The 26,800-nt window shown below is 37.5% G+C and overlaps 1 protein-coding gene across 1 annotated transcript in view; it reads left to right on the forward strand.

Annotated features, from left to right (window-relative positions):
- CNST (consortin, connexin sorting protein) overlaps positions 1–26,800 on the forward strand; it is a 107,078-nt gene that overhangs the window by 72,895 nt on the left and 7,383 nt on the right. The window contains exons 8-9 of the mRNA XM_007955715.2: positions 13,915–14,810; positions 26,413–26,548. Coding sequence (XP_007953906.1) covers positions 13,915–14,810; positions 26,413–26,548 — 1,032 coding nt within the window. The remainder of the gene's footprint in view (positions 1–13,914; positions 14,811–26,412; positions 26,549–26,800) is intronic.

Here is a 26,800-nt window from a genome sequence, read left to right on the forward strand (position 1 = left end):
CTTCCTTCCGAGGATTGGCTGGTGGGTTTGAACCGCCAGCCTTCTGGTTAGCAGTCAAGTGCCTTAGCCACTATGCTACCAGATTTAGGTGATTTTATTCTTTTTCCATACAGCACTTCATACACATTTTGTTTCATGACATTGACTACAAGTCCCCACAATGTAACAGCTCTCTTCCCACTTCCTTCCTATAGTTACCTCTTCCCTGTATCTTTCTTTCCTCTGAATTCCTGCCCTCTGAGCTATCTCCCTATGCAAATACTGCCCTTCTGTTCTCCCGTGATTGATCATTCTAAGGAGTATATCTACCTGATGTAAATATTCACCATATATGCCTTACGTTTAGCTAGAAGGCACCAGAGTGAGTTCAATTCCAGACCTGAAGGGTAGCTACGGGCTGTAGTCTCAGGGGTCTCACCAGGCTCTATCAGACCAGTAAACCTGGTCTGTTTTTTATTTGAAGTTTTGTTCCACATTGTTCTCCCACTGTATCCAGGACCTCTTGCACTGACCCCTTTCCGAGTGGTTGACAGCAGTAGCTGGGCATCATCTAGTTGTAGTGATCAGCTGAGTTTCTTGATGAGATAAGATGATGATGATTTCAACTTAAGTAGCCTTTTATTCTTTACAAAGTACTTTTAAAAAAACTCTTTTTTAGCCCTTTTTTTTCTGATGGAAAGAGCCCTAGTGCCACAGTGGTTAAAGCACTTGGCTACTAACCAAAAGGTCGATGGTTCAACTGACCAGCCACTCTTCTGGAGAAAGATGTAGCAGTCTGCTTCTGTAAGATTTAGTCTTGGAAGCCCTGTAGGGCAAATCCTATAGGGTTACTATGACTCAGTGGCAGTGGTTCATTTTTGTTTGCTTCATTGTTTGCTTTTTTCTCTGATGAGGCAAGTTAGGAATATTGCCTTGAGTCAGTCCTACTATACTGTGTTCTTCCTTTCTCTCTTTGTCTCCCCCCGCCCCGAGTCTTTTTGATATCATAAATCAGAGTAAAATGAGCTTCATAACAATCTTAAAAAGAGAAAAAGTGACAAAAAAAAATCGCCTAATGCACAATGAAAAACAAACTCACTGCCATCGAGTCATTTATGACTCATAGTGACCCCTCCTCAGGTTTCTGAGGCAATATCTCTACAGAAGTAGATTACCCAAGTCTTCCTTGCGAGGAGTGGCTGGTAGGTTTGAACCATCTGCCCTCTGGTTAACAGACAAATGCCTTAGGCAGTATACCACCAGAGTGCCCTAAAACACATTGAGAAGTGCTATTACAGGCTGTTTGTGTGAATTTGAGATGCAGCACTGGTTTGGTGCCCAGCACTAGCTTGGCCTCTGCTGGCAGATATGTGGCACAAATGGGAAAACTGAGACACTGAGTTGAAGTCACTTGCTTGGTGCTTTGATTTGCAACTTGCGCCTGGGTCTTCTGGTTTCTAATTGAATGCAGCATGCTTTGGCTCAGTAAGTGACACAGATTATCAAAAACTTCAACAATCCAGACATTCTACTGATAACCATTTTATGAGAGGGTCTGGACTAAATTCATGGGAAAGAAATCTTGACCAAGTCTGATAAAACAAATGTTTTAAAGAGAAATGTGAAAATTTCCAGAATTAATCTCCTCAGATTTGTTATTCTGTGAATAAATACAAGAAAACAAATACAGAGAAATGCAAGAATATGAGAAAAGGGAAAATAAGAAAATATTACTTTAACTGATATGTATTTAATACTTTTTTTTTTTTTTTGCTTTTTCCTCATTTTTCATAATGTCTAACATGTAGAATCTTGGCTTTCTTTTTCCTTTTATTTCTCTCTGCATCCGTTGGTCCCAAGCTCCTTACTTATATGTAACTAGCAGTTCTACTCTATAAGGCCGCTATGAGTTGGAATCAACTTAAAAACAATGGAGCTTTATTTCTTTTGTGGTGGTTAAAGGCATTAATTCTGGAAACAAACTTGTGTGGCTTGAACCCAGTCTCTACTACTTAAAGCTGTATGACTTCAGCCAAGTTGCCTAAAACTTCTCTGTGCCTCCTTTTCCTTACTTCCAAAATAAGGATGCTCATAGTACTTACCTCATAGGATTCTTATGAGGATTAAATTAGTAATTTAATGTTAAATATTTAGAAGAGTACTTGGCACAAGATAAGAACTCAATATATGTTCACTGCTCTCATTTCTCTGTTTCTTTCTCTGCTATTACTATGTATTTATCTAGCACTTTGCTATCACTATGTATTCTATCAGTATGTATTTCTGCTTTCTAATTAAGTTACCTTCATTAAAATTTTCAAATAACCAGAAGGCTGATGGTTCAAACCCACTAGCCACTCCTTGGAAGGAAGACTGGGCAATCTACTTCCGTAGAGATACCGCCTCAGAAACCTAAGGAGGGGTTGCTATGAGTTAGAATTGACTCAATGGCAGTGAGTTTGTTTTTTGTTTGTTTGCTTGTTTTTATTTTTGGTTCATTATTTTCAAAACATTTTCATGTACATTATTTCATCTGTTCCTTAATAACCACTTTGAGGTAGGCTGAATCATTTTAAGAAACTCAAGTAAGCTAAGTGACTTGTACAGGGTCAGAGCTAATTGGCACTCAGAGCTAAACACTAGTTTTCTTACCCTGAAGTCCATGAACTGTTACTAACTTGTATTTTATTATTTATTTTTACTATGTAATATCTTAAAAAGCAGAAGGTCCTCAACAAGATGGATTGATACAGTGGCTGCAACGATGGGCTCAAGTACAGCAAGGATTGTAGGGCTGGCACAGGGCTGGGCTGGGGAGTGTTTTGTTCTGTTATACATAGGGTCGCTATGAGTCAGAGTCTATTCGATGGGACCTAACAACAACAACAACATCTTGTATGTAAAAAACATATAACATATATAAGATATAACAAATGATAACAAAATGAAGGTCTGTGAACCTAATACCTAACTAAAGGCTAAGACATAGTTAATTCTTTTGTAACTGTCTTTGTGTTCCATTCCTTTCCCATCTCTGTTTTCACCCCACCCCTGCAGTAACCACTGTCCTAAGTTTTATATATATATTTTTTATCAACTTTATTGAAGTATAATTTCCATGCAATGGAATATAACCATTTTAAGTATATAATTTGATGAGTTTTGACAAATATGTACACTCAGGTAACCACTACCCCAATCAAAATATCAAATATATTCATCAGTCCCAAAACTCCCCTCAGTCTTTTCCAGCCAGTCCCTTTGCACCTCTAGTCCCTGCCAACCCAATGCTTTCTGATGTTACAGATGATTTTGCCTGTTTTAGAACTTAATATAAATAGAATTGTACAGCATGCTGTTTCTGAGAGTCACTTATACTGTTGCATGTATCATTACTTCATTCCTTTTTATTGCTGAGTAGTATTCCATTTTATGATTATACAACAATTTGTTTATCAATTCAGCTTTTGATAAACATTTGGATTGTTTCCCATTTGGAACAATTATGAATAAAACTGCTGTGAAATAGTTTTGTGAAATATATTTTTATTTCATGTGAGTAAATAACAGAGGGTGGAATTGCTGGGTCATAGGATAGGTGCATGTTTAACTTTATAAGAAACTGCCAAATAATTCTCCAGTAGGGTTATACCCTTTTATACTCATATCAACAATATATGGAAATTCATGTTGCTCCGTGTCTTTGTTAACATTAAGAATTGTCAGTCTTGGGGGGCTTCTGGTAAGATGGAGGAATAGGAAGACAAGTGACACACCCTCTTCAACAAAGAAAAGAAAAACCAACTGACAGAGATACAGAAGATGATCCTGGAGCCCTAAATCTCGAAAGGAACTATAGAAAAATGGATTAGGCACCAATTAGTGAAAAAACCTGAACAAAAACGGTGAGTGCAGAGATGATCGGAGCTGTGGACTGTCAGTTACTGTGACAGGACCAACAGCCTGAATATTTCCAAGTGGAGTTGGGACCTGAGAATTGACCTAAAGATGAGCCCTGGTCACCAAGGGCTGCAGGGACAACTGCGCTGGTGGTCTGTGACTAGAAAGGGAAATAGTAAGAAGGTAGACAACCTAAGCTATTGACTTTCCACTGTCCAGAGGGTGCAGCCATTTTGATTGTTTACTTGTGGCAGCCATTTTGGATATTTAAAGTTACCAAGGGCACAGCCATTTTGAAGGTTTACAAGCGGTGGCCATTTTGGATATTTAAAGTGATGAAGGGTGCAGCCATTTTGAATCTTTACAAGTGGCAACCATTTTGGATATTTAAAGTGATAGAGGGCGCAGCCATTTTGAGTCTTTACAAGTGGCAACCATTTTGGATTTTAAAGTGATAGCACTCTCATTCAGAGTCCAGGGACCTAAGAATGGGCTCTGTTTGCCAAGATTGGCAGGGACATACGCAAGGCTGACAACACGAAAGGAGACAGGTGGTGAGTGTGTAATTGCTGTCAACTAGTGAGTAGAGAAGCATAGTACCCTGCTTGCATAGATGACATACAAACAAAACAAAACGAAAATCGTGGGCAAGTCACTCCAACATACAATCACTGATTAAATATAAACACAAAAACATCACAATGCCTTGGAGACAACAGAGCATCACAGTCCACACAAAGAAGCAAGATAAAGCAGGAGAAACAAGAGACCAGGTTACATACCCAAAACACATCCCTGAGGAAAATGCAGCATTGGAATTCCCTGATAAGGAATTCAAAAGAATTATATTTAGGTATCTTCAACAAATTGAGAGACAGATCAAGGAAAACACAGAGAAAACCCTAGAACAATTCGAAAGACAGTACAAGAACAAAATGATAAAATAAATGAAAAATTAGAAATGATACAAAATCTACACACAGAAATCCAGAAGATTAATACTGAATTTTCAGAAATAGGTAAGACATTGAATGGGCAAAGGAGCAGAATTGAATCAGGGGAAGACAGAATTAAGGAAATTGAAGGCAAATACTTAAACACTTCTCTGGAAAGGGATAAATTAGAAAAAAGATCAAAACAAAACGAAGAAAGCCTAAGTTCATGTGGGATACCATCAAAAGGAATAACCTATGTGAAATCAGAATTCCAGAACAGGAAGAGACAAATAAAATCACAGAGAAAATTGTTGAAGATTTGTTGGAAGAGAATTTTCCTGGTATAAAAGATGAGAATATATCCATTCAGGAAGTCCAGCAAACCCCAAACAGGTAGACCCCAAACGAAAATCACCCAGACATACCATCATCAGACTTAACAAAACCAAAGACACAGAAAGAATCATGAGAGTAGCATGGGAAAAACGAAACGTTACCTACAATGTGCAACCAATAAGACTAAGCTCGGATTTCTCGACAGAAACCATGCAGGCAAGAAGACAATGGGATGGTATATATAAAACACTGAAAGAAAAATTTCCAACCAAGAATTAGATACCCAGCAAAATTGTCCCTCAAATATGATGGTGAAATTAGGACATTCCAGATAAGCAGAAATTAAGGGAATTTGTTAAAACCACATCAACCTTAGAAGAGATGCTAAAGGGAGCCCTTTGGACAGAGAAGCAACAACAGCCAACAACAACTGACCAGTAACACACATGATGATATAACCCAGAAACCAACCCAGCTATGGAGGTACCCAAAGTAAAGACGCCTACAAGATTGTAAACAATGAACCAGAGACATCAATTGACAAATGAGTACAACTACAAACCAAAAAAGAGGGAAAAAAACTGTGTTGTTACAGAACTTCTAGATGGTAGGGAAGTCAAGACAACCACAAGATAGAATGGACTTTTCTAAACTTGAGAAGAAAACTATAAATCACAGGGTAACCTCAAAGAAAAATGATAAACCTTCACATCAAAATAAAAAAGAGGACCAGCATAAATATTCAGCAAATACTCAAACAGTAGCAAGAAGGAAGTGATCACACGATTCATAAACCAAACAAGCTCAGCATAGAAAATTATATGGAACAAAGAAATTGACGTCATGAAAAAGCACATAACAAAAATGGCAGCAACAAATTCATATTTGCAGATAATTACATATCTGGCAAGGGACTTATTTCTAAGATTTATAGCAGAAGAGTGGATGACCAAACTATGGTACATACACCTAATGAAATGCTATGCAGCACCAAAGAATAACGTAGAGTTTACGAAACACCACATAATATGGATGAACTTGGAGGACATTATGCTGAGTGAAATAAGTCAATCACAGAAGGACAAATACAGTATTAGTTCGTGGTTGTGGAGGGTCAAGGAAAGGTTTATATATGCAGGGAAACTTTCTTTGTTGGTTGCCAGTGGTGGGAGGGGAGTGGAGGGAACACTGCAAAAAAAAAAAATGGCATTGACTCATGTCACTTTAGTTTTGTGTATTTCACTGTACATAAATTATATTTCAATAAAATCCCTAAAAAAAAAAATTGTCATTCTTTAGTCATTTTCATGGCTATGAAATTGTATTACACTGTGATTTTAACTTGCTTTTCTTCCCTATTGACTATGCGCACTTTTATATATATTTTTTGTTGTGGTAAATACATATAAAATACTGGCTACTTCAACATATTTTAAATGTGTAATGATGTGTACTTTTAATTTTGAGTTACTCTCTGTAGAAACTGTGCTAATTTATACTCTAATCAACATTTCAGGCTTAGTTTAAATATTTATTTTCAATCTGCTAAAATAAATATTTACTGTGAAAATGTCTTTTTCAAGCCTGATGTTTGAGTACAAACTCAGATGTTATATTTAATGTTAATTAATGAAATATTTAGAAATTATAAGAAATAAGCGTTCATTCATAAATATATTGGAGACTTTTTTCAAAAAAAAAAAAAAATAAGGATGTATAGGGGGCTGGGGAAAGATGAAAAAGAATAACTCAAAGATAAGTATGTTTCTTGCAGAGCATGTATTAGAATTTAGGTTAGGTCTGATTCTCTTTTTAAAACTACCTTTGATTCTTTAATTCAGTATCTATTAAGTATCTGTCATATACTTGACCATTCAATATTTCATCAGAGTAGGGTAGCTTTTTTTTTTTTTTTTTTAATGTGTGAGGCTAATGCAATAGAGGTAGCAAACCTACTTTACTACTACATTTTTATGTTCAGAAGAACCTATTAACAGAAACTGATACTAATAGCAATATTAACAATAATATATATAATACTGTAGTACGTGGAAAAAATATTTTTGGTTAGACATAGTGGATCAAACATTTACCTCCACTTTTTTCCTGGAACACCATTAAAATGTCACAAAAAGATTTTGAAAAAGCAGAAACCCTCAAGAGCAGAACTGTTGAGGAGACAGAAGCAGATGAGATGTCTTGAAAATTCCAGAAGTTGGAAAACGGATGGTGGCATGGCAACTGTCTTAGCAGCCTAGAGAAACTGAAAACTAAGTGTCTAGGGAAAATGTTGATTCTTGTCTGGAAAGGTTTGGGAATCAGAAACATGATTCCTGGGGATACAGGATTGTACTAAAAACAGGATCTTCAGTTGAAAGACTGTACAAGATCCTTAGCTTCCTTCCCTATATAAAAAATAGGGATTCAATAAAAGTCTTACATATCCTTAGCCCATATTCTGCAATTGGTATCCAGAACTTTGGCAGCTAGGTAACTCGTCCTCTCTGCAAAACTGGCTACTAGTCTAGGAGATAAAGCCTCTAGATACTCACATTCTAGGCCTTCTAACAAATGGCCAGGCCCTCTTTATCCCACATTGAGAACTATTGCTGGACAAGGCTTGCCTTTAACCACAGAGCTGTATTTACTTTCTTTCTTTTCTTTTTTTTTTTTTAATTGTGATTGGGTGAAGATTTACAGAGCAAATTCACTTTCCATACAGCAGTTCACATATACTTTGTCTTATGACATTGACCACAGTTTACCACAATGCAACAGCTCCCCTCCCATTTCCTCCCCATAGTTACCTCTTCCCTGTGTCCATCCCTCCGTGGACTCCTGCCCCCTGTGCATAAGCAGCCCTTCTTTCTCCCATGATTGTTCTCTCCAAGGAGTGTATCTACCTAAGGTAAATGTTCAAGTCATATGTCTGTCTGTTGTTTGTCTGGAAACCACAGGTGTGGGTTCAATTCCAGACCTGAAGGGCAGTTAAGGGCCATAGTTTCAGTGGTTCCATCAGGCTATATTGGACCAGCAAACCTGGTCCCTCCCTTTTTTTTTTTTTTTTCCCCTTCCAAATGATTTTGAGTTTTGTTCTACATTGTTCTCCATCTCTGTCAAGGATCTCCTACATAGATCTTCTTCCAAGTGGATGACAGTGGTAGCCGGGCACCATCTAGTTCTTCTGGTCTCATAGTCGTATAGGCTGCAGATCGGATGGTGTACCAGTCGCTAGGATTAATTGTTTCCATGACTTTTTGGTTTTCTTCATTCTTCTTTGCTCTGGATGAGGCGAGACCCATCATTGCATTTAGATGGCAGCTTTCTAGCTTTTAAGATCCCAGTCGATACTCACCAAAGTAAGAGGTGGAACAATGTTTTGTATAGTATGTTATGCCAATTGAGCTTGATGTCCCCTGCTGTAGTCAGTTTCTTATTGCCTCATTAACAAAATCCTCAAACAGAAAAGACAGAGATCAAACAGATAGAAATTTGAAGGAAATAAAACACAGAGAATAGATTAAAAATATAAAAGAAAATTAATGAGTACTATTGCAAGGAGCTCTGGGGGGGAGCTCTGGTAGCATAGTGGGAGCTCTGGTAGCATAGTGGCTAAGGCACTTGACTGCTAACCAGATGGCTGGCCGTTCAAACCCATCAGCCACTCTTTGGAAGGAAGATGGGACAATCTACTTCTGTAGTGATACTGCCTTGGAAACCCAAGGAGGGGTTGCTATGAGTCAGGTCCGACTTGACAGCACATAACAACAACAACAACAACATTGCAAGAAATTAGAGAAAATACTGCATATATGGTAACAGTAATAAGATGATTAAAAAAAAGTATATTTCAATAATAAAAAGCAAAATTCTTAGAATTAAAATTGTGAGAGGTGAAATAAAAAAATAATTACAAGAATTGAAAAATAAAATTGAAGCAGTATCCCAGAGTTGAACCAACAACAAAGAGATGAACAGTATGACAGAAAAGATGTATATGATCATTTTATGAGGTCCAAAATCTTAATAAACGTATTCCTAAAGGAGGAAATAGAATGCTGCAAGAAACAAATTGTCAAAAAATACGAGAAAATTTCCCAGAATTGAATCTCATGAGTTTCCAGACTTAAAACACCTTACATGCCTAACACAATGAATGGGAAACTTAGGTTCCGGAGTACCAAGTATAAAGAAGAGAACCTAAAACTTACAGAGAGAAAATGTAAATTACAAGGAATTGGAATTCAAAATGGTATTAGACTTCTTAACAGCCATCTTGGGTCAGGTACACCTTAGTCATCAGAGTGATATCTTTCCTTTTTTAACACTTTAAAGAGGTCTTTTGCAGCAGATTTGCTTAATGAAATATGTCATTTGTTTTCCTAGGCTTACATTGTAGGGATATTCATAGACAATACCTTCATCGCAGGCCTGGAGAGCAAGTAGTGCAGATGGGAACAATCTGAGATTCAAGAGGGATGTCTATTTAAAAAAAAAATTAAAAGGATAAATTATCTCTTTGTACATAGATCATAATTCTGTATCTGTCAGGGTTTAGAAATATGTAAATAAAGGTAAAAGAAAAAAAAAGTAATAAGGTAATTTTCAACACCAAAGAAAAGAAAGCTTAAATGAGAAAGGAAAATTTATCACAATACACATGTGGATCACTTGTGAATAATATTACAAAGCCATAGTAATGTAATCATTGATTTACTCTAGAATTGTGTTGAACTATAATGGAAAGCTGGGGGTGGGAGCATATGCATCATAAGTAGGAAAGGAATCAAAAGAAGTGAGAGAGCGAATTGTCATCTTCTATAGTGAGAAGTCAATAGATGATGTCTAAAACCAAAAGATCAAGGAATAATATAAGTCTTACAGAAATATGGAGGTTAAATATGAGGGGAAACATGTAACAGAATTGGAAGTGATTGCCCCTAGAGAACAGGAATCAGAGGCAGTGAGGATCTACAGAGGCAGAGGACTACTGTTTTTCATTACTTGTAAGGAAAATTAATAGCTTTTTCTCATTTAACCAAGTGATACACAGTACTTAATTCACTGTAATTAGTGTAACGAAAGGCATAATTTGACACACAAAAAAATTAAATAGCATACATCTTATTTGCTTTGGAGAGTTAGTAAGTATTAAAAATATAACTTAAATTCTGTATGACATCAAAAATAAAACTACAACTGCTCTCACGATCTGGTTGGAACTTGATGCCCTTTGCATCTTAAATTACCTACCCTATTTTCCATAATTTTTTGTATTGTTCTCAATAATGGGATAAAAACCATTTTCAGGCCGTTTTATAAATAACACATTATAGCTATGTATATAGTCTTTATTATTCACCACTTAAGTTATTTAGAGATTGTACATAAAATGGTTGTATTTTGCCCAGTTACTGCTATTAACTGCAGTCAACTCCCACAGATATCACATTCTGATTCTACAACTTTTCAGTTACTTGTGTTGTTGTTGTTGTTATGTGCCGTCAAGTCAGCCCTGACTCATAGCGACCCCTCCTTGGGTTTCCGAGGCAGTATCACTACGGAAGTAGGATTGCCCAACCTTTCATTTTTATTCTTTTAAGACTCAGATTCAAAACTTCATTTTACTGAAATCTCAATTTATTCATAGCTCTTCCTTCCCTGCCCTCAGGCCTACTTAGCTTAAAGTTTGCTCACTCAGTTAATGTTTATGACTGAACTCAGAATTAGGTCTATGAGAGACATGTGGTGGGTCTAGCAGGACCAGCAAAGGAATACCTTACTCCCAAGTAGAGCAGGTCTCCTAGATATTGGCTGTTCTTTAGTTAACTGACCCTCAGCTAAGCACAACCCCCCTCAAAAAAAAAAAAAAAAGAAAAGAAAAAAACACTTTCATTGAGTCAATTCCAACTCACAGTAACCCCCATTGATTGGGCTTCCAAGGCTGAAAAATTTAGATGTCTCATTTTCCTCCTGTGAAGCAGCTGATGGGTTTGAACCACTGACCTTCTGCTTAGCATCCAAATGCCTTACCCACTACACCATCAGAGCTCCCTTACTAAGGAGCTAAGGACAGCACATCCCATTCATCTGATATGGGATTCTCTCTGCCCTATGCTTTAATCATATAGGAGTACCTCTGAGAATGTGCCCCTCAAGTCTTATTTACTCTGTAACCTGTTGGGATATTTGGGTACTGGAAATTTGTGAAGGAGAGACATAGCTTCTTTCCACCTGGTTATGGCCCTCTTTGCTCTCCTCCCCCATTTTTAAAAGAGGCTAGTCAGCAAGCTCATTGGCTAAGCAGACAATCTACAGGGAGTGAAAGGTCCATCTGTTTTCTTACAGTCTCCCAAACTGAGTGGAGTAGGAAAAGGGAAGGAATACTGTACTCTCCCAAAAAGTAACCTCTTCTTCCTTTTCCTGGTGCTCATCAGATAATTGAGCCAGTGTATGGGAGTCATAGTACAAATTCTAGTGAACTGGTACCTCAGCAGGTACCACCTCAGTCCCTGATTCTCTGCAATCAGAGGACTGGATACTTAAATGCCTTTACTTTGGTTCAGGGTTCCAGGTAGAGAGCCCTTAATTGTCAGCTGATAATTAATTATTAAATGGAATATAATTATCACCATATTTTATCTTTGATTTTAATCTTTGACCCATTATTTGTATAAATTTAACAATTGTTGTTATGTGCCTTTGAATCGGACCCTACTCATAGTGACCCCTCCTTGGGTTTCCGAGGCAGTATCACTACAGAAGTAGATTGTCCGACCTTCCTTCCAAGGAGTGGCTGGTTGGTTTGAACCACCAGCCTTCTGGTTATCAGTCAAGTGCCTTAGGCACTATGCTACCAGAGCTCCTAAATTTAACAAGATATGATATTTAAAAAAAAATTTAAACGTCTACAGTAGGAATGTAAACAGTGGTAAACTGAGTCATGAACAAACTTGTTTGCAACCTACCAGTCATCTTATGGATTACCATTTAGTATATATGTGAAGATTTTTAACTGTTTAAAGTGAAAGAAAAATACTTTAAATTTGATTTAAGTTTTTTAAAGTATTTAAAATTTATTTTATAAATATTTAAAAATAGAAATTGAAAGAGATGTTAAAATTCTAAACCAATTCTGTTGAGTGCTGAATCTTACTTACACTTTTTACTGCTGCCCTTTGCTGCATCCCTTTAACAAGTTGTAAGTAATTTGCAAACACATGAATTAAGGATATTATGTTCTTTGCTTTAGTCTTGGTAGATCCGAATCAATATTACTTTCGTAAGATTTTAAATTCTAAATGTATTACTATTGTTCATCATGTAAAAGTATTTACTTAATATGCCATGCCTTAAATATGTAGGTAGTCCCCAACTAATGATGGGTTTTCATTGGACAATTCTGTCATAAGTTGGTTCTGACATAGGTTGAATACTCTTTTTTTGGTTTTGTTTTCATTATTATTGGCTCTTAGTATCTTTATAAATCCAACCTTTATTTGTCTTTCAGGGTTGGAAACATTACATATAAACTTACAGATATGTTTTAATACTTACATACATAAAAAATACATAAATCATAAAAAATTACTCCGACGATGAAGAAAATTTGTATGATGTTGGCATTATGTCAGTTGTGGAAATAACTCCACTTGTAGAAGGTTCTGGATTATCCCTGGGAACAGTAATGGCATTTCTAGTCAGAAAATTAGTGAGAGTTGTCTGTATGGTCCTTGTCTTTTTTTTCTTCATAAGTTTCATGTAACATCTCATTGCTTCCTGAGTCTGCTGATCAACTTTAACAAAGTGATCAGCATTTGGGTCCATGTTTTCAAGTAACTGAAGCCCATGATTTTAATTTACTGTAATTTTTTTTTAACTTCTCTCCTTCTTCTTCAGCATTTCTTTCTTCTTCAAAATCTGTTTAGTCCTGATCTGTCAGTTCTCCTTCGTGATGTGTGAGGTGTTCCATATCAGCAATACCAAGTGAAGATTTAGCATTCTTGCCATATGGATGATTTTTCCACGATCTCTTCCATCATATTATTTTGATCAAATGCTTGGAGCATGTTCACTTAACTCAGCAATTTTTGCCATCTCAACTCAACTCAACTCACTGCCATCAAGTCAGATCTGATTCATAGCAACCCCTCCTTGGGTTTCTGAGGCGGCATCACTACAGAAGTAGATTGCCCCATCTTCCTTCCAAGGAGTGGCTGGTGGGTTGAACTGCCAGCCTTCTGGTTAGCAGTCTTAGGCACTACACCACCAGAGCTCCTAATTTTTGCCATGTCCCCTGCATTTTCTTCCCACCAGGAAGATGTATTAATGATAAGATGTACAAAAAAAAAAATAACAGTCATAAGTGCAGTTCACCATAACTCACATATGTCATGCAAGTCAGGGACTACCTGTACTGAAAATAATTTTTCTAAAGTTGAATATATTAATTTAAATCATATAAAAAGTTAATAAAGTTCAGAAAACTATCTTTCAAACCTTTGAAAATGAAGTTTTCTAATTATAATGAAGCTTAATTATTTATTCATACTGTTAACATGTTTCTGAGTAATCTCTATTCATTTTGACATGTAATGGATTATTTGCTGAATATTTAGGATGTTCCTTGTACCTAAAGACATCGTTACCTTCATTTGAGAGCATTTGAATATTGTTGTATTATACATTGTTAATTGTCCCTCTCTTCCCCTCTGTACTTACTATCATTTTGAGTCTTAAAAAAACTTATTTTTCACTGTTTTAGAGAGTGAAAGTTGTCTGGGCATGGAACCAAGTGAAGAAAACCAACATAAAGGAGAGACCCAGGAGAGCAGCCTCTGCTGTAATCAGACTGATGGGCAGGCCGATTCCTCCAGCCTTCTAGCAACTACAGGGAAGGACCACAAGGAGGAGCCGCTCCGCAGCACTGAAGCCACACTGGAGCTCCACACCCAGTCTTCAGAGACAGCTGGGAGCAGGTCTGGGCCAGATTGTTCTGAGAATCTTTGTCAGCAAGACAGTGGCTTGCAGCTGGCTGAAACAGAGGTCTACAAAAATGTAGCCAGAACAGAGGGCATTGCTGAAGATCCTAAGGTGTTACTTTCCAGCGAGTCAATTAAGCCATTAATCTTACCTGGCTGTGACCATATACCTTCTGTGTTGATTTTTGAGGGTAAATACTCACAGACTGAAAGAAAGGAACTCCTGTTGCCTCTTCAGGATGCTTCTGAGGCATTGGCCACAGACCAACTTGAGAACAATGAATTAAATAAGCTGCAGCAACCTGACTTCACCGACAGTGATGGAAAATCACCATGGAGTCAGACTGACTCAGATGGCTCTGAGAGTGCACTTTGTGAAAATAATAAAATATCTGACTTGAGTACAGCACTTCCAGAGGTTTATATGGCCCCAGAGGAAAAGGCAGACAAGGATGATCCAGTCAGCAAAGAAACAGAAGATTATTTGAACAGCCTTTTAGAAGGATGCTTAAAAGATACTGAAGATACTCTTTCATATGAAGATAACCAAGAGGAAGACTCTGATCTCCTTCAAGATCTTTCTCCTGAAGAAGCATCCTATAGTTTACAGGAGAATCTACCTTCTGATGATAGCTGTCTTTCTCTTGACGATCTTGCAAAAAGGATAGAGATTGCAGAGGTAAATTAAAGATAAAATCTAAGTAAAATGAAATTTAAGAAGCATATGTGTGCTAAACATTGCATGTTTTTATAAGTTTTCTCTGATATCAAACACAGAGACATTTTCGTTAACATGAACTTTTAATAGTTACTAGTTGTATTTATTTACATGTGTTGAATAAAATGATTTTTAACCATTATTATGTATATACTTTAAGAACTCATATTGCATGCTTCCAGGTATGGTAAGCATTATGAACACCTTTTTTTTTTACATTCCTGTAACTTTTATATGGCAGTCCCAGGAATTATGATCAGGACGAGAGATTAGTCATATTCTTAAAAGGAAAGCTCATTTTTCTTTTCATATATCTAGAAGATAAACTACAGTATATGCTCACTGTTTCTTCCTCTTATCAATGTATTTTTTAAAAATGTTCCTTGAAACAGTCTAACAGAATGGAGGAAACATTTTAAAATACACTAAGACCAGGGCATACTGGATAAATTTTTAAGCCAGTAAGTTGCATGCTGTGAGTTTTCTCTTTCTTATAGTATGAATTGTTAGGCTCTCAGTTTGAACAAACTTAAAATGTACTGCTTGACTAAATCATATTATTATAAATAATTTAGCATTAACATTGATGCCATACTGACTCCATCAGTTCCCAGTCTAGTGGAGTTACTTACTACCTGAATCTCTCTTTCCTCCTTGGAAAATTGGGATACTAGCCACTTTTCTTCTTCCTCTTCACCTCCCTCCCCCCGTGTTTCCCCCTCTCTCCCATTTGCCATTTAAGTCCCATTTTATCCATTGTTTTTTAGCTCAGCATTGTCTTTAAGAAAAATAACTTCAGGTGGAAAATGGAAGAGTAACAAGACTATAAAATATATGTGCAACTAAAATCATGTGAAAAGCTTTCTAAGACAATTACAACCATTATAGTACTAGCTTCCTTTATTGGCATTTATAGTCAGTTTTTCATGAACTATGATTTTTCTTGGCAAAATTAAATAGAACTGGTAGTAAAACATTTGGCCCCGTAGTACTCATTCTCTTGTTTGTTTATTTTTAAAATGATTTATTTTTGTTGTTGAGAATATATACAGCAGAACATACACTAATTCAACACTTTCTGCATGTACCGATTCAGTAACATTGACTGCATTCTTCTAGTTGCACAACCACTCTTATCCTCCTTTTCTGAATTATTCCTGCCCCATTACCATAAACTCACCATCCCCTAAATTTCCTATCTGCTCTTTCAAGTTGCTGATGCCAATTTGATCCCATTAGATAGATCTGTTTATTTTAACAGATCTCTGGTACAGAGAGTTATCAAAACAGGTCACATCTTTAATCAGATCTATCCTTGATACCAAATAGGTGACCTTTATCAGCTTCTTTCATACCAGTAACCAATTTGACTCTGGAGAAAAACCATGTGGTATAATATTACCATTTTAGGTATAAATTATGAAGAAGAATCAGAACTCCTTTTATATGTCTGTACTTTATAGACTATTTTAAGGTGGAGATTAACTTTGAATTAATATTGTTGCTACATTATAAAAACCAAACTCACCTCCATCAAGTTGATTGGACTCATAGGGACTCCTTCTTGGGTTCCAAGGCGGTATCACTACAGAAGTAGATTCTTCCTTCCAAGGAGTGGCTGGTGGGTTTGAACCACTAGCGTTCTGGTTAGCAGTCAAAATGCGTTAGGCACTATGCCACCAGAGCTCCCTGCCATATTATAATTAATTAGAATATCCCTCCTCAAACTGATAATGTAGTATCAGTTCTTCCTATTCAGATAACAGCTAGAGGTGGAGACTGTGTATTTAAATTGTGAAGTTGTCTTTACTGTGAAATTGCTTTTTATACATGGTGGATCCCTTTCCTAAAATTCTATTTATCTGTTAAGTTGTTTTAAGGGCCCCAAAAGCTACATATGTTAACAAAATTAACCTATTCTGCTATGCTGACTCTAATCAGTTTGTTAAACATTTGCTTTTGAAATACTTACTCTGTTCTCCATTCTGAGACTTATACTTCAATAAAATCAGCCTATCTATTTCAGGAAGAGTTTAAAATTTCAGAACTAAAAATTTTAAATGCTTAGTATTTCCTAAACACTAGAATTAGGTTTTGGACTAAGTTAAATGTCCAGGTAGTAGTGTTTGCTTCCTTTTTTTTTTTTTTTTTTAAATCCAAACACTTTGTTTCTTGCTTTCCATAAAATGTTATTAAGGGTCTTCCACATGTCAGGTGTTGAGGATACAATACAGAATCAGATGAAGTTCTTGGCCTTTTGGGGACCCTCTGCTACCACTTTGGCTGATTTTACTTGAATTGTTTTTGAAATTTTTTTATGTTTTGTAAAGTAGGAGATACAGAACGTAATTTCTTACCAACTAAATAATACCTATGAAGAGTATCTCTCAGGATTCATGCCCTCAGGAGCTGCTGAAGCACGTTGATTGATTGTCTCCACTGTTGGGTACCCTAGTTAGTTTTCTCTTTTCTCTTTCCCAAATCTGCCTTTTCTCCTGTGTTAGTGACTCTGCCCCTAATAGATTTCCTTACTCTTTCTGACAATCTACTTATGTCTGCTGCCCTCTTCTTTCTCTGTCACTTTTTACTATTTCTTGTCTCTCTACTTTCATTTCTTGCCACTTCTCTTCTCCAGTGGAGCCTGGCTGATTAGGATTGCCAGTCCAAGGGAAGCACTTGTTTTGTTAGTTTTTTTTAAAGAATTGAGTGTATCACACAAAATGAATTCATTTCCACAGAATCTCATAAAGAACTAAAAATGTCTATACTCATTTAATTCATTAATATAGATGAATGAGTAAATGAAACCTTTCTAGATTTGAGAAGCTTTTTCAAACCCAGAATACTTTTGCTAAGTAAAGCGATAGCTTACTACCTGAGGCATTGCTGCTTGCTCTTAAGCAAAAAAGAATAGGACACATTATCATTAAAAGTATAATCTCAGTACCAAAAACATTTATTCTCATTTGATAGGTTTTCAGAGAAAAAAAAGTTTATTGCTTATGCAGTGCCAGAGAGCAGGTTAGAGAGATTCACACATTCAGTCACTTATTCAATAATTTTTTAATGCCTTCTGTTGGAGTGCTACTGCATCACACACACAGTGATTGGAAATACAGATAAGGACCTTGCATGCTTGAAGCCTGCAGTCTGCTTGTCTGACTCCAAGTACGTAATGTGTTTGCTGAATTTGAGTATCCCACTTTTTGGCAAAAGATAAAATTTTATTGTAATAACCCCAAAATATAACAACAACACAACAACCCCCAAAATACTGACATGATTATTTTAATGTCAGAACCCTAATTGTCTTCACCCAGGAAGTTGGTGATGCAAAAAACCGTTGGCTTGCTAGATTCTAGAAAGTAGAAGGGTTTGCATTATTTCTCCTTTAAACCCTTCAGCTGTTCCGTCCTGTAGCCTGAGACTCTGAGGGAGCCCCTAGCATCAAAGTTTGAGAGAAAAAAATGTGCTGTTCAGATTCAAGCTGTATGATGATCCAAATCTATGTTGCTAATAGAAGTCCACTTAGATTGTAGTAAGATTGTTATATGTGTCAGTGTGAGACAATTGTTTTCTAAATAAATGACACTCAAATTGAATATTGGGTAAATTTTACAAAATTTCATCTATCTTGAAATAACGATAGTTCAGAAATTCCCCATGTGAACAGATTTTGCAACATATACTATATGGAGATAAACCATTTGTTTTTGTTAAAATTCATTAACACATACATGTATAAGCTACTTGAAGAGATGTCATGTTTAAAAAACTGCATTAAGCGCTTTATAGTCAAGTGATTGTAAAAGCTGAGGAGGAAGACACTTTGCTACTTCTCGGCGCTTTAGAGAAAGTCTTTAATCCAAAAGACCAAACTCCCAGGCACTGAGTCATTTCCAACTCATAGCGACTGCTGTTGGGTTGCCAAGGCTGTAAATCTTTATGGGAGTAGATCACTCAGTCTTCCTTCCATGGAGCAGCTGGTGGGTTTGAACTGCTGACTTTCCAGTTAACAGTCAAGTGCCTTATCCACTATGCCACTACAAAACTTTTTCTTTGCTTTCTGTCTGTATTACCAAACCAAACCAAACCCCCTGCCAGTGAGTCCATTCTGACTCACAGCAATCCTATAAGACAGAGTAGACTGTCCCATAGAGTTTTCAAAACTGCAAATCTTTATGCAAGCAAACTGCCTCATCTTTCTCCCATGGAGCAGCTGGTGGGTTTGAACTGCTGACTTTCCAGTTAACAGTCAAGTGCCTTATCCACTATGCCACTACAAAACTTTTTCTTTGCTTTCTCTCTGTATTACCAAACCAAACCAAACCCCCTGCCAGTGAGTCCATTCTGACTCACAGCAATCCTATAAGACAGAGTAGACTGTCCCATAGAGTTTTCAAAACTGCAAATCTTTATGCAAGCAAACTGCCTCATCTTTCTCCCATGGAGCAGCTGGTGGGTACAAACCACTGACTTTTTGATTAGCAGCTGAATGCTTTAACCACTGCACCACCAGGGCTCCTCTCTGTCTATACTAGCAGTGTTTATGTTGTTATCTTCAGGTCCAGTTGTCTCAGAGAAAACAAAATATAGGCAAGGACATAAGCTAGAACTCTGGTGGGAGAAGGATTACAAACTAAAATTGCTGTTGGATTTGTCATCAAAGAAGCTATCCTGTCAAAGTGACTTCTGATCACTGGGATAAGGGAAGTGAAGACTAACTGTTGTGGGACTCCCTTTCCAAGTTAGATGGGAGCCAGTTCTAAGCAGTAGTATTTTATGAAACCATGTAAGTAGCTATTGATGGATCTCAGATAAAGGAAGGTCTTAGAAAGGGCTATCATAGTTGTTCTTCCTAGACTGGCTCTTTTGAGGGGATCAGGGTAAGTCTAACTTACTCACAATAGAAGAAATGTAGTCTTTCAGTAACATAAGAAGGTTCCTGAAAAATGATTGACTTAGAATTTATGTGGGTGTCTAAAGAAGGCTGGTGGTTCAAACCCACCAGCTGCTCCTCAGAAGGAAGGTTGGGCAATCTACTTCTATAGAGATACCACCTCAGAAACCCAAGAAGGGGTTGCTATGAGTCAGGATTGACTCGATGCCAGTGAGTTTGGTTTGGAAAGCCCCAAAAGGATAGTCCAGGGTTACCTATATCTTTTCTTTGTGCCAGAAGGTCTCATCTTTGCCTTTTCTAATTTAGCTTGCTCTTTCATTTTTCTAATTAACTAACTAATGATTATCTTAATTGGCATGTCTCTTACGTCTTGCTCCTTTGTTATTTCATCTGGGGGTTGCTATGAGTCAGAATTGACTCAATGGCAATGGGGTTTTTATTTAAATTGTTCCATCTATATACTCATTCACTCTTTGGGCTGTTTACTGGAAACCTACTATATTCTACAAGTCTTAACTGTAAGTAGGTGACAAATCAAGCTTCATGTAGAACTGTTAACCTTGGCCTGTACAGAAATCAAACTCATGACCTTGACATCATTAGCACCATGCTCTAACCAACTGAGCTAACCAGCCAAGACTACAGAAGATGCATTTGAATTATGGTATTGTCAAAGAATATTGAATATACCATGGACTACCAGAGGAACAAACAACGCTGTCTTAGAAGTACAACTGGAATCCTCCTTAGAAGCAAGAATGGCCAGGCTTCATCTCTCATACTTTGGTCCTAGCTCTGGTTCTCTAGTGCTGCTATAACCACAAGTGGATGACTTTAACAATCAGGAATTTATTCTCTTACAGTTTAGGAGGCTGGAAGTCTGGGTTCAGAGTGCTAGCTTTAGGGGCTGGGTAAAGGCCCTTTGCCCTTGGGCTTCAGCTCTGCCTCTTGTTCCAGGCCCCCTGGAGTTGGAGGCTTCTTCTGACTCATGCAGCTACTGGCAGGTAGAATGGCACAATCGCAAGATCAGCAGGCAGCATGGCAAGCCTCTGGTTCAAGTCCAGGAACTGGAGATGAAGACTCGGCCAAATACAAGATCCAAATGTGCCAAATAGCTAGAGACCTTTCTCAAAGCTTCTCCATATATACTGGAAGCAGGCCACACCCCGAAGGTAACTCTCCTTCAACTGATTAGGTTCTCACAGAAGATTCTGCCATGGAGGTGATTATAGTCTCATCATGGGGAATAACTGCATCCAGCTGTCAAGCCACTCAAAACCAGGCCCAGACAAGTTGACACACAGTCTTATATACCACAGTCATGTTATCAGGAGGGACCAGTCCCTTCAGAAGGATATCATGCTTGGTAAAGTAGAGGGTCAGCAAGAAAGGAGAAGATCTCAATGAGATGGATTGACACAGTGGCTGCAACAGGAGCTCAAGCGCAGCTGCAGTTGTGAGGATGGTGCAGGACCAGGCAGTGTTCTGTTGTGCATGAGTCAGAACCAACTTGATGGCATATTCTAGGCACTGGGAAGGTACCAGTTATCACAGATCAAATCTATTCTCATGAAGCTTACTTTCAAGAGGGAGAGACACATAATAAAAAAGTCCACATAAATAATACAGTTTCAGATATTGGTAAGGACTGTGAAGATATTTAAGCAGGGTAAGGAGATATAGGGAGACTGAACTCGTAGGTAGGGTGGAGGAATAAGCTCTCTTAACCAGTGTGTTGGGGAAGGAATTGGAGGAACAGCAGGAAGGCCAGCCCAGCTAGAGCACAGTGAACAGTGGGGATTAAAAAGTGAGATGATATCATAACATTCTTACCATTTGTTTTTCCTATTTTATATTTATCAGATTGTCCCTTTAACCATTGACACACAGTCAAACTGCCAATTACTGTTGCTGTGAGCTTAATAGGCAGGTTACTTAAGCCTTCTTTGCTTGGTTTCTTCATCTGGAAAATGGGGCTGACATGCCTGTATAAGAGAATTTTATGTGTGTGTGTGTGTCTTAATGTAAGGTGTACACATTCACTGAATCATAGTTATTATTGAATGAAATCTAAAGGAGATAGAGTATGTCACTTATTCCTTTGGTGCAGAATAACAGTGGTTAATTTGACAGTGAAGTCTCTGGCATTAAGGTATTTGTAATATAGTGATATGATTTATGAATACTAATTCTTAAGTTGGGAGCTCTGGTAGCGTAGTGCCTAAGGCACTTCACTGCTAACCAGAAGACTGGATGTTCAAACCCACCAGCCACTCCTCAGAAGGAAGATGAGACAATCTACTTCCTTAGTAATACTGCCTCAGAAAGGAGCTCTGGTAGCATAGTGCCTAAGGCACTTGACTGCTAACCAGGAGGCTGGCGGTTCAAACCCACCAGCCACTCCTCGGAAGGAAGGTTGGGCAATCCTACTTCCGTAGTGATAACTGCCTCGGAAACCCAAGGAGGGGTCACTAGGAGTCGGGGCCAACTCGATGGCAAATAACAACAACAACACTGCCTCAGAAACCCAAGGAGGGTTTGCTATGAGTCAGGTCCGACTCAATGGCATATAACAACAACAACAACACAACAATTCTTAGGTTAGTTGGAAACCAAGCATATGTCCTTGTTCAAAATTTAACCAACCTTGAGGTGGTTCCAGATTGAGTAAAGCTTACATTATTAAAAGATTATTATTTAGTGTGCATTTTCTCTTTAATTTTTTGAGACGGCATTTCTAACATCAATGCCTCTGAATGTTTTCCTTATCACATTAGGATTTAATATGCCAGTAGAGTTGCAAAATAATTTTATTTGCTTTTACAACCAGTTCATTCTTAAAATACTAATTAAGACAGCCATTGATGTTTGAGGGAAATTACTGGAAGAACTACTCATTTGCAAGTAAAGAAGACCAGGCCACATGGATTCTTCTTCTTTTTTTTCTTTTTAATTCTGCCGTTATTCATAGAGTATCACCATTAACAATTACATAATTATAGCTTAGATGTTGTTTTTGCTCTCAATGGAAGGGCTGGATATATTTTGTTTGGGTAAGGAAGGAATTTGGCAGTTGAAGTAAGAAACTAAATTTAGTTTTAAAGCTTTATTTTTTCGAGATAGTTAAAATTCTTAACCTTTTAATATTGATATTAGGGTTAAAAAAAAAGTAAAAAAACAAAACATGGGAATGGATTTGAGAATAGTTTGAAAGAGACACATTTCTATATCCTTTAAATCAACTTCACAGCTGATTTAGAAACACTTTTGAATGAGACCCTAACCCAAGACTATGAGCCTTTTGGGGTCACTTGTCCTTCTACCATAAAATTAAGACAGTCTGCTAAAGTTGTTTCTTAAGCTCTTTATATCTGACTGTTCTGATTTGGTGAGTAGTAGTTTCTATGCTATAAATAGGTCCCAAGACTGCCCCCAAACCATTGCAAAAACCGAAAGGATGAATTCTCACATCTGTCATACCCATCTGCCTCCTAAGAGTTTCCTCCTTGGCTTACATCTCCTGTGCTTAGCTTGGTCCCACCATCCCCCATTCTCCATCTGTAGGCAGATGTAACCAGAGGGCAAATAGAAAAGAAACAAAAACCTGGAAAAGAGCCCTGAACAAGACTGAAAGGAAATATTGGAAAACACATTTTTTCACAGTTGATGTGTTGTTATGTGCCGCCGAGTCGGCCCGTACTCATAGCGACCCCTTCTTGGTTTCCGAGGCGGTATCTCTACAGAAGTAGATTGCCCAACCTTTCTTCTGAGGAGTGGCTGGTGGGTTTGAACCACCAGCCTTCTGGTTAGCAGTCAAGTGCCATTCTCCTGCTTAAACAAAAGGTTTTTGGTAGGAGAGAAAAGACAACGGAAATATGTATTGGGTGTAGTTAGTATTATACCCAAGAATTAAGGGATGGGGGATCAAAGGAAAAATTTGAACATCTTACCTAACTGTAATCTCTCATACTCTGCTTCCTTCTTTCAAAAAGTTGTCATGGTTCATTGTCACCTGTAGCAAATAAGGTGGGGCCATGTGGTAAGACTTACAGCAGAGCTTCCAGAGCCAAGCACCCTATATTAAGCTGAGCAGGAGCTCAGGCAGGGGCTTAGCAGCTGCTGCCCTAGGGGTAGCTTCTAGGTCTATGCTTTTTCAGATGACCTCCGTAGTTTCTCTCAGTCTTGCAGTATCCGTTTGTTTATAATGTATATGTATACTTGCACTGTCTCTTGATTTATGGGTTGTATCTTTCTCAAATGTACAGATTCAAGTCAAAAGATTCTTTAATGTTTCTGCTTTTTACAGGAAGATTTGAAAAACTGATACTCATTTAGTTTTCTCAGAACAAGGACATCATCTGAAATACGTATTTCCTATAAAAAGAATAAATTGCTGACGTCTTATTGATTTTTTTTTTTTTTTTTTAAGCTAATGGCTTCTAAGGAGCCATGTTCAGGGAAGCCCACGCCTATATTGAGTTATTTGGCTCTAAAAGCATTGAGTTATAAAAAGAACTAATAGAATCTGTAATATTTATGCATAGCACAATTTCAGAGATGGATGGCTGAAACTGGAATTCATATGAAATATTTTATGCCATTGATCAGATAAATGACTGTACAGTCAGCCCTTTGCAAGTCACTGACATCTTCAGTGTTAGGCCCACAGTGCCCACCTGTGTATCACCAGCAGCTTGTAGCAAGCAGCAACTCATGAGTTAACTTCTATGAATCTGTCTGCTACTTACCAGCCTGGATCTACCAACTCATCATTTTCTCTTTCTCTCTGCACCTTGGAGTGTCTTAATTCCTAAATGGCAGGTTTGTTGTTGTTGTTTTTTAAATAAGGGGTGGGATGTGGGCTTGAGAGAGTTGGCCCAAGTGAAAACCAGATGGCAATGTAGAAAGGGATTAGGGGGACAGAATGAAGAGGTATTATACAGTAAACATTAACTATAATATGGTCTGTTCCAGCTAACTCAATTCGGTCATTGTAGCCCAAAGGCAGCCAGAGACAGTACATAGATGAATGGGCATCGCTGTATTCCAGTTGTATTTTATTTACTAAAAAAGCAGTGGCCATTGAGCTGCTGGCCATAGTTTACTAACCTCTGTATACTACAAATTAGTGCAATTGATCTTCATTATTTGCAGATTCCGTATTTGTGAATTCACCTATTCGATAACATTTCATTATAGCTCAAAATCTGTATTCACCGTACTTTCATGGTCATCATGGACGTGTAGAGTGGTGAAAGATTTGGTGCACATGTTCCCAGTTGAGTTTGAACAAGTTGACTCTGCTTTGCTATTTCAGCTGTAGTACTATAAACAGATATCTTTCTGCAGTCTATTTGTTGTTGTTGTTGTTGTTGTTGTTATGTGCCGTCGAGTCAGCCCCGACTCATAGCGACCCCTCCTTGGGTTTCCTAGGCAGTTATCACTACGGAAGTAGATTGCCCAACCTTCCTTCCGAGGAGTGGCTGGTGGATTTGAACCACCAGCCTTCTGGTTAGCAGTCAAGTGCCTTAGACACTATGCTACCAGAGCTCCTTGCAGTCTATTTAGTGCTCCATTTTTCAGTTTTGTGCTTTTTTTTGGTGATTTTGCTGTTTAAAGTGAACCCCAAACAAAGTGCTAAAGTGCTGTCTTGTGTTCCTAAGCACAAGAAGGCTGTGAGGTGCCTTCCAGAGATAACATATGTGTTAGCTAAGCTTCATTCAGAATGAATTATAGTATTCCTGATCATGAATTCAGTGTTAATGAATCAACAATGTATATTAAAGACACATAATGCATGTATCTTTAAATAGAAACACACAGAAACTGAAGTGGTATATTAATCGGTTGGTTAAAATGTTATGACCAGACATGAGACAAAATGTGTATGAACTACCGTATGGCAGATGAATTTTCTATGTAAACTTTTACCCAAATCACAGTAAAAATTAAAAAAAAAAAAAAAAAGACCAGAGGCTACCAGGAACCTAACCCTGAATTTCCCTTAGGATCAGTGGTTTAGTGTTTTCTAATTCAGAGTTCACAGTGACTTTATAGAACATAACTACCACAAATAGTGAAAAATCTGCTATGTCCCTAGTAAATTGACCCTGTAATTCTAGAAGAGAAATCCTTAAAATGTTTTGAGCCCTAGAGTATCATTGAAGTAAATGGATAGTTTCTCAGAGGAACTGAGGACAACACTTATTTTGAACTCTTGTTCATTTCTTAAAAATTGCTGGTGAATTAAAAAGCAGTGAGCAAAACCCAATGCTAATGATTAAGCAAAGAAGGACCATACATGGTCATTTTACAGACACCCTTACAGGCAAATTAGGTTACAAAGCAAAGAAGTTAAATGAAGTCTCTTGATTCCTAGCCTGCTGCACATGTTGTCATACTGCATGTCCCTGCAGTCGGGTCAAGGCTTTGAAAAAGCAATCAATGTTTTAGAATTCTATACTTGACAGTCACTTGCATAAAAATGAAAGCTTTATTCTATTAGAGTTTGATAATTTGTTATAATTTTTTTTTCTTTAGCACCTGGATATACCTACGATAAAAACTCAGATATCTTTTAAAATTAATTTTTACACTTGTATGTAAACTATGATTGATTTGTATTAATCTCATATAACAAATGGTTCTTATAATCTGTGACAGGTTGTTCCTGCTGAAGGATTGGTCTCTATTTTAAAGAAGAGGAATAATACCGTAGAAAATCATCCTTCCCAAATGCAGCAGAAGCCATCTAAGCGAAGAGTGAGATTCCAAGAAATAGATGATAACTTGGATCAAGGTAAACTGCTCAGCACTGTATAGCACAGATTTGACAGTCAGCGTTTGCTGAAAGAATGAGTTCACATATAATACAAGGTTTGATAGCAGAATTTGTAGTTGCTTGTATCTTCCATAAGAGAAACACAGAAACTGTCATCAGCTCTTTTGTAAACATTTTGTTAAAATGTTTGTCAAAAACATTAGCAAGTTGGAAAATTCAACTCATGCCCTCCGTATCCCATAGTCCTTAATGTTGAAAGCTCATTTTCAG

This window comes from Orycteropus afer, unplaced genomic scaffold, assembly GCF_000298275.1.
Source record: "Orycteropus afer afer isolate SDZICR_OR568_19922 unplaced genomic scaffold, OryAfe1.0 scaffold00533, whole genome shotgun sequence".
In the NCBI taxonomy this organism is placed as follows: domain Eukaryota; kingdom Metazoa; phylum Chordata; class Mammalia; order Tubulidentata; family Orycteropodidae; genus Orycteropus; species Orycteropus afer.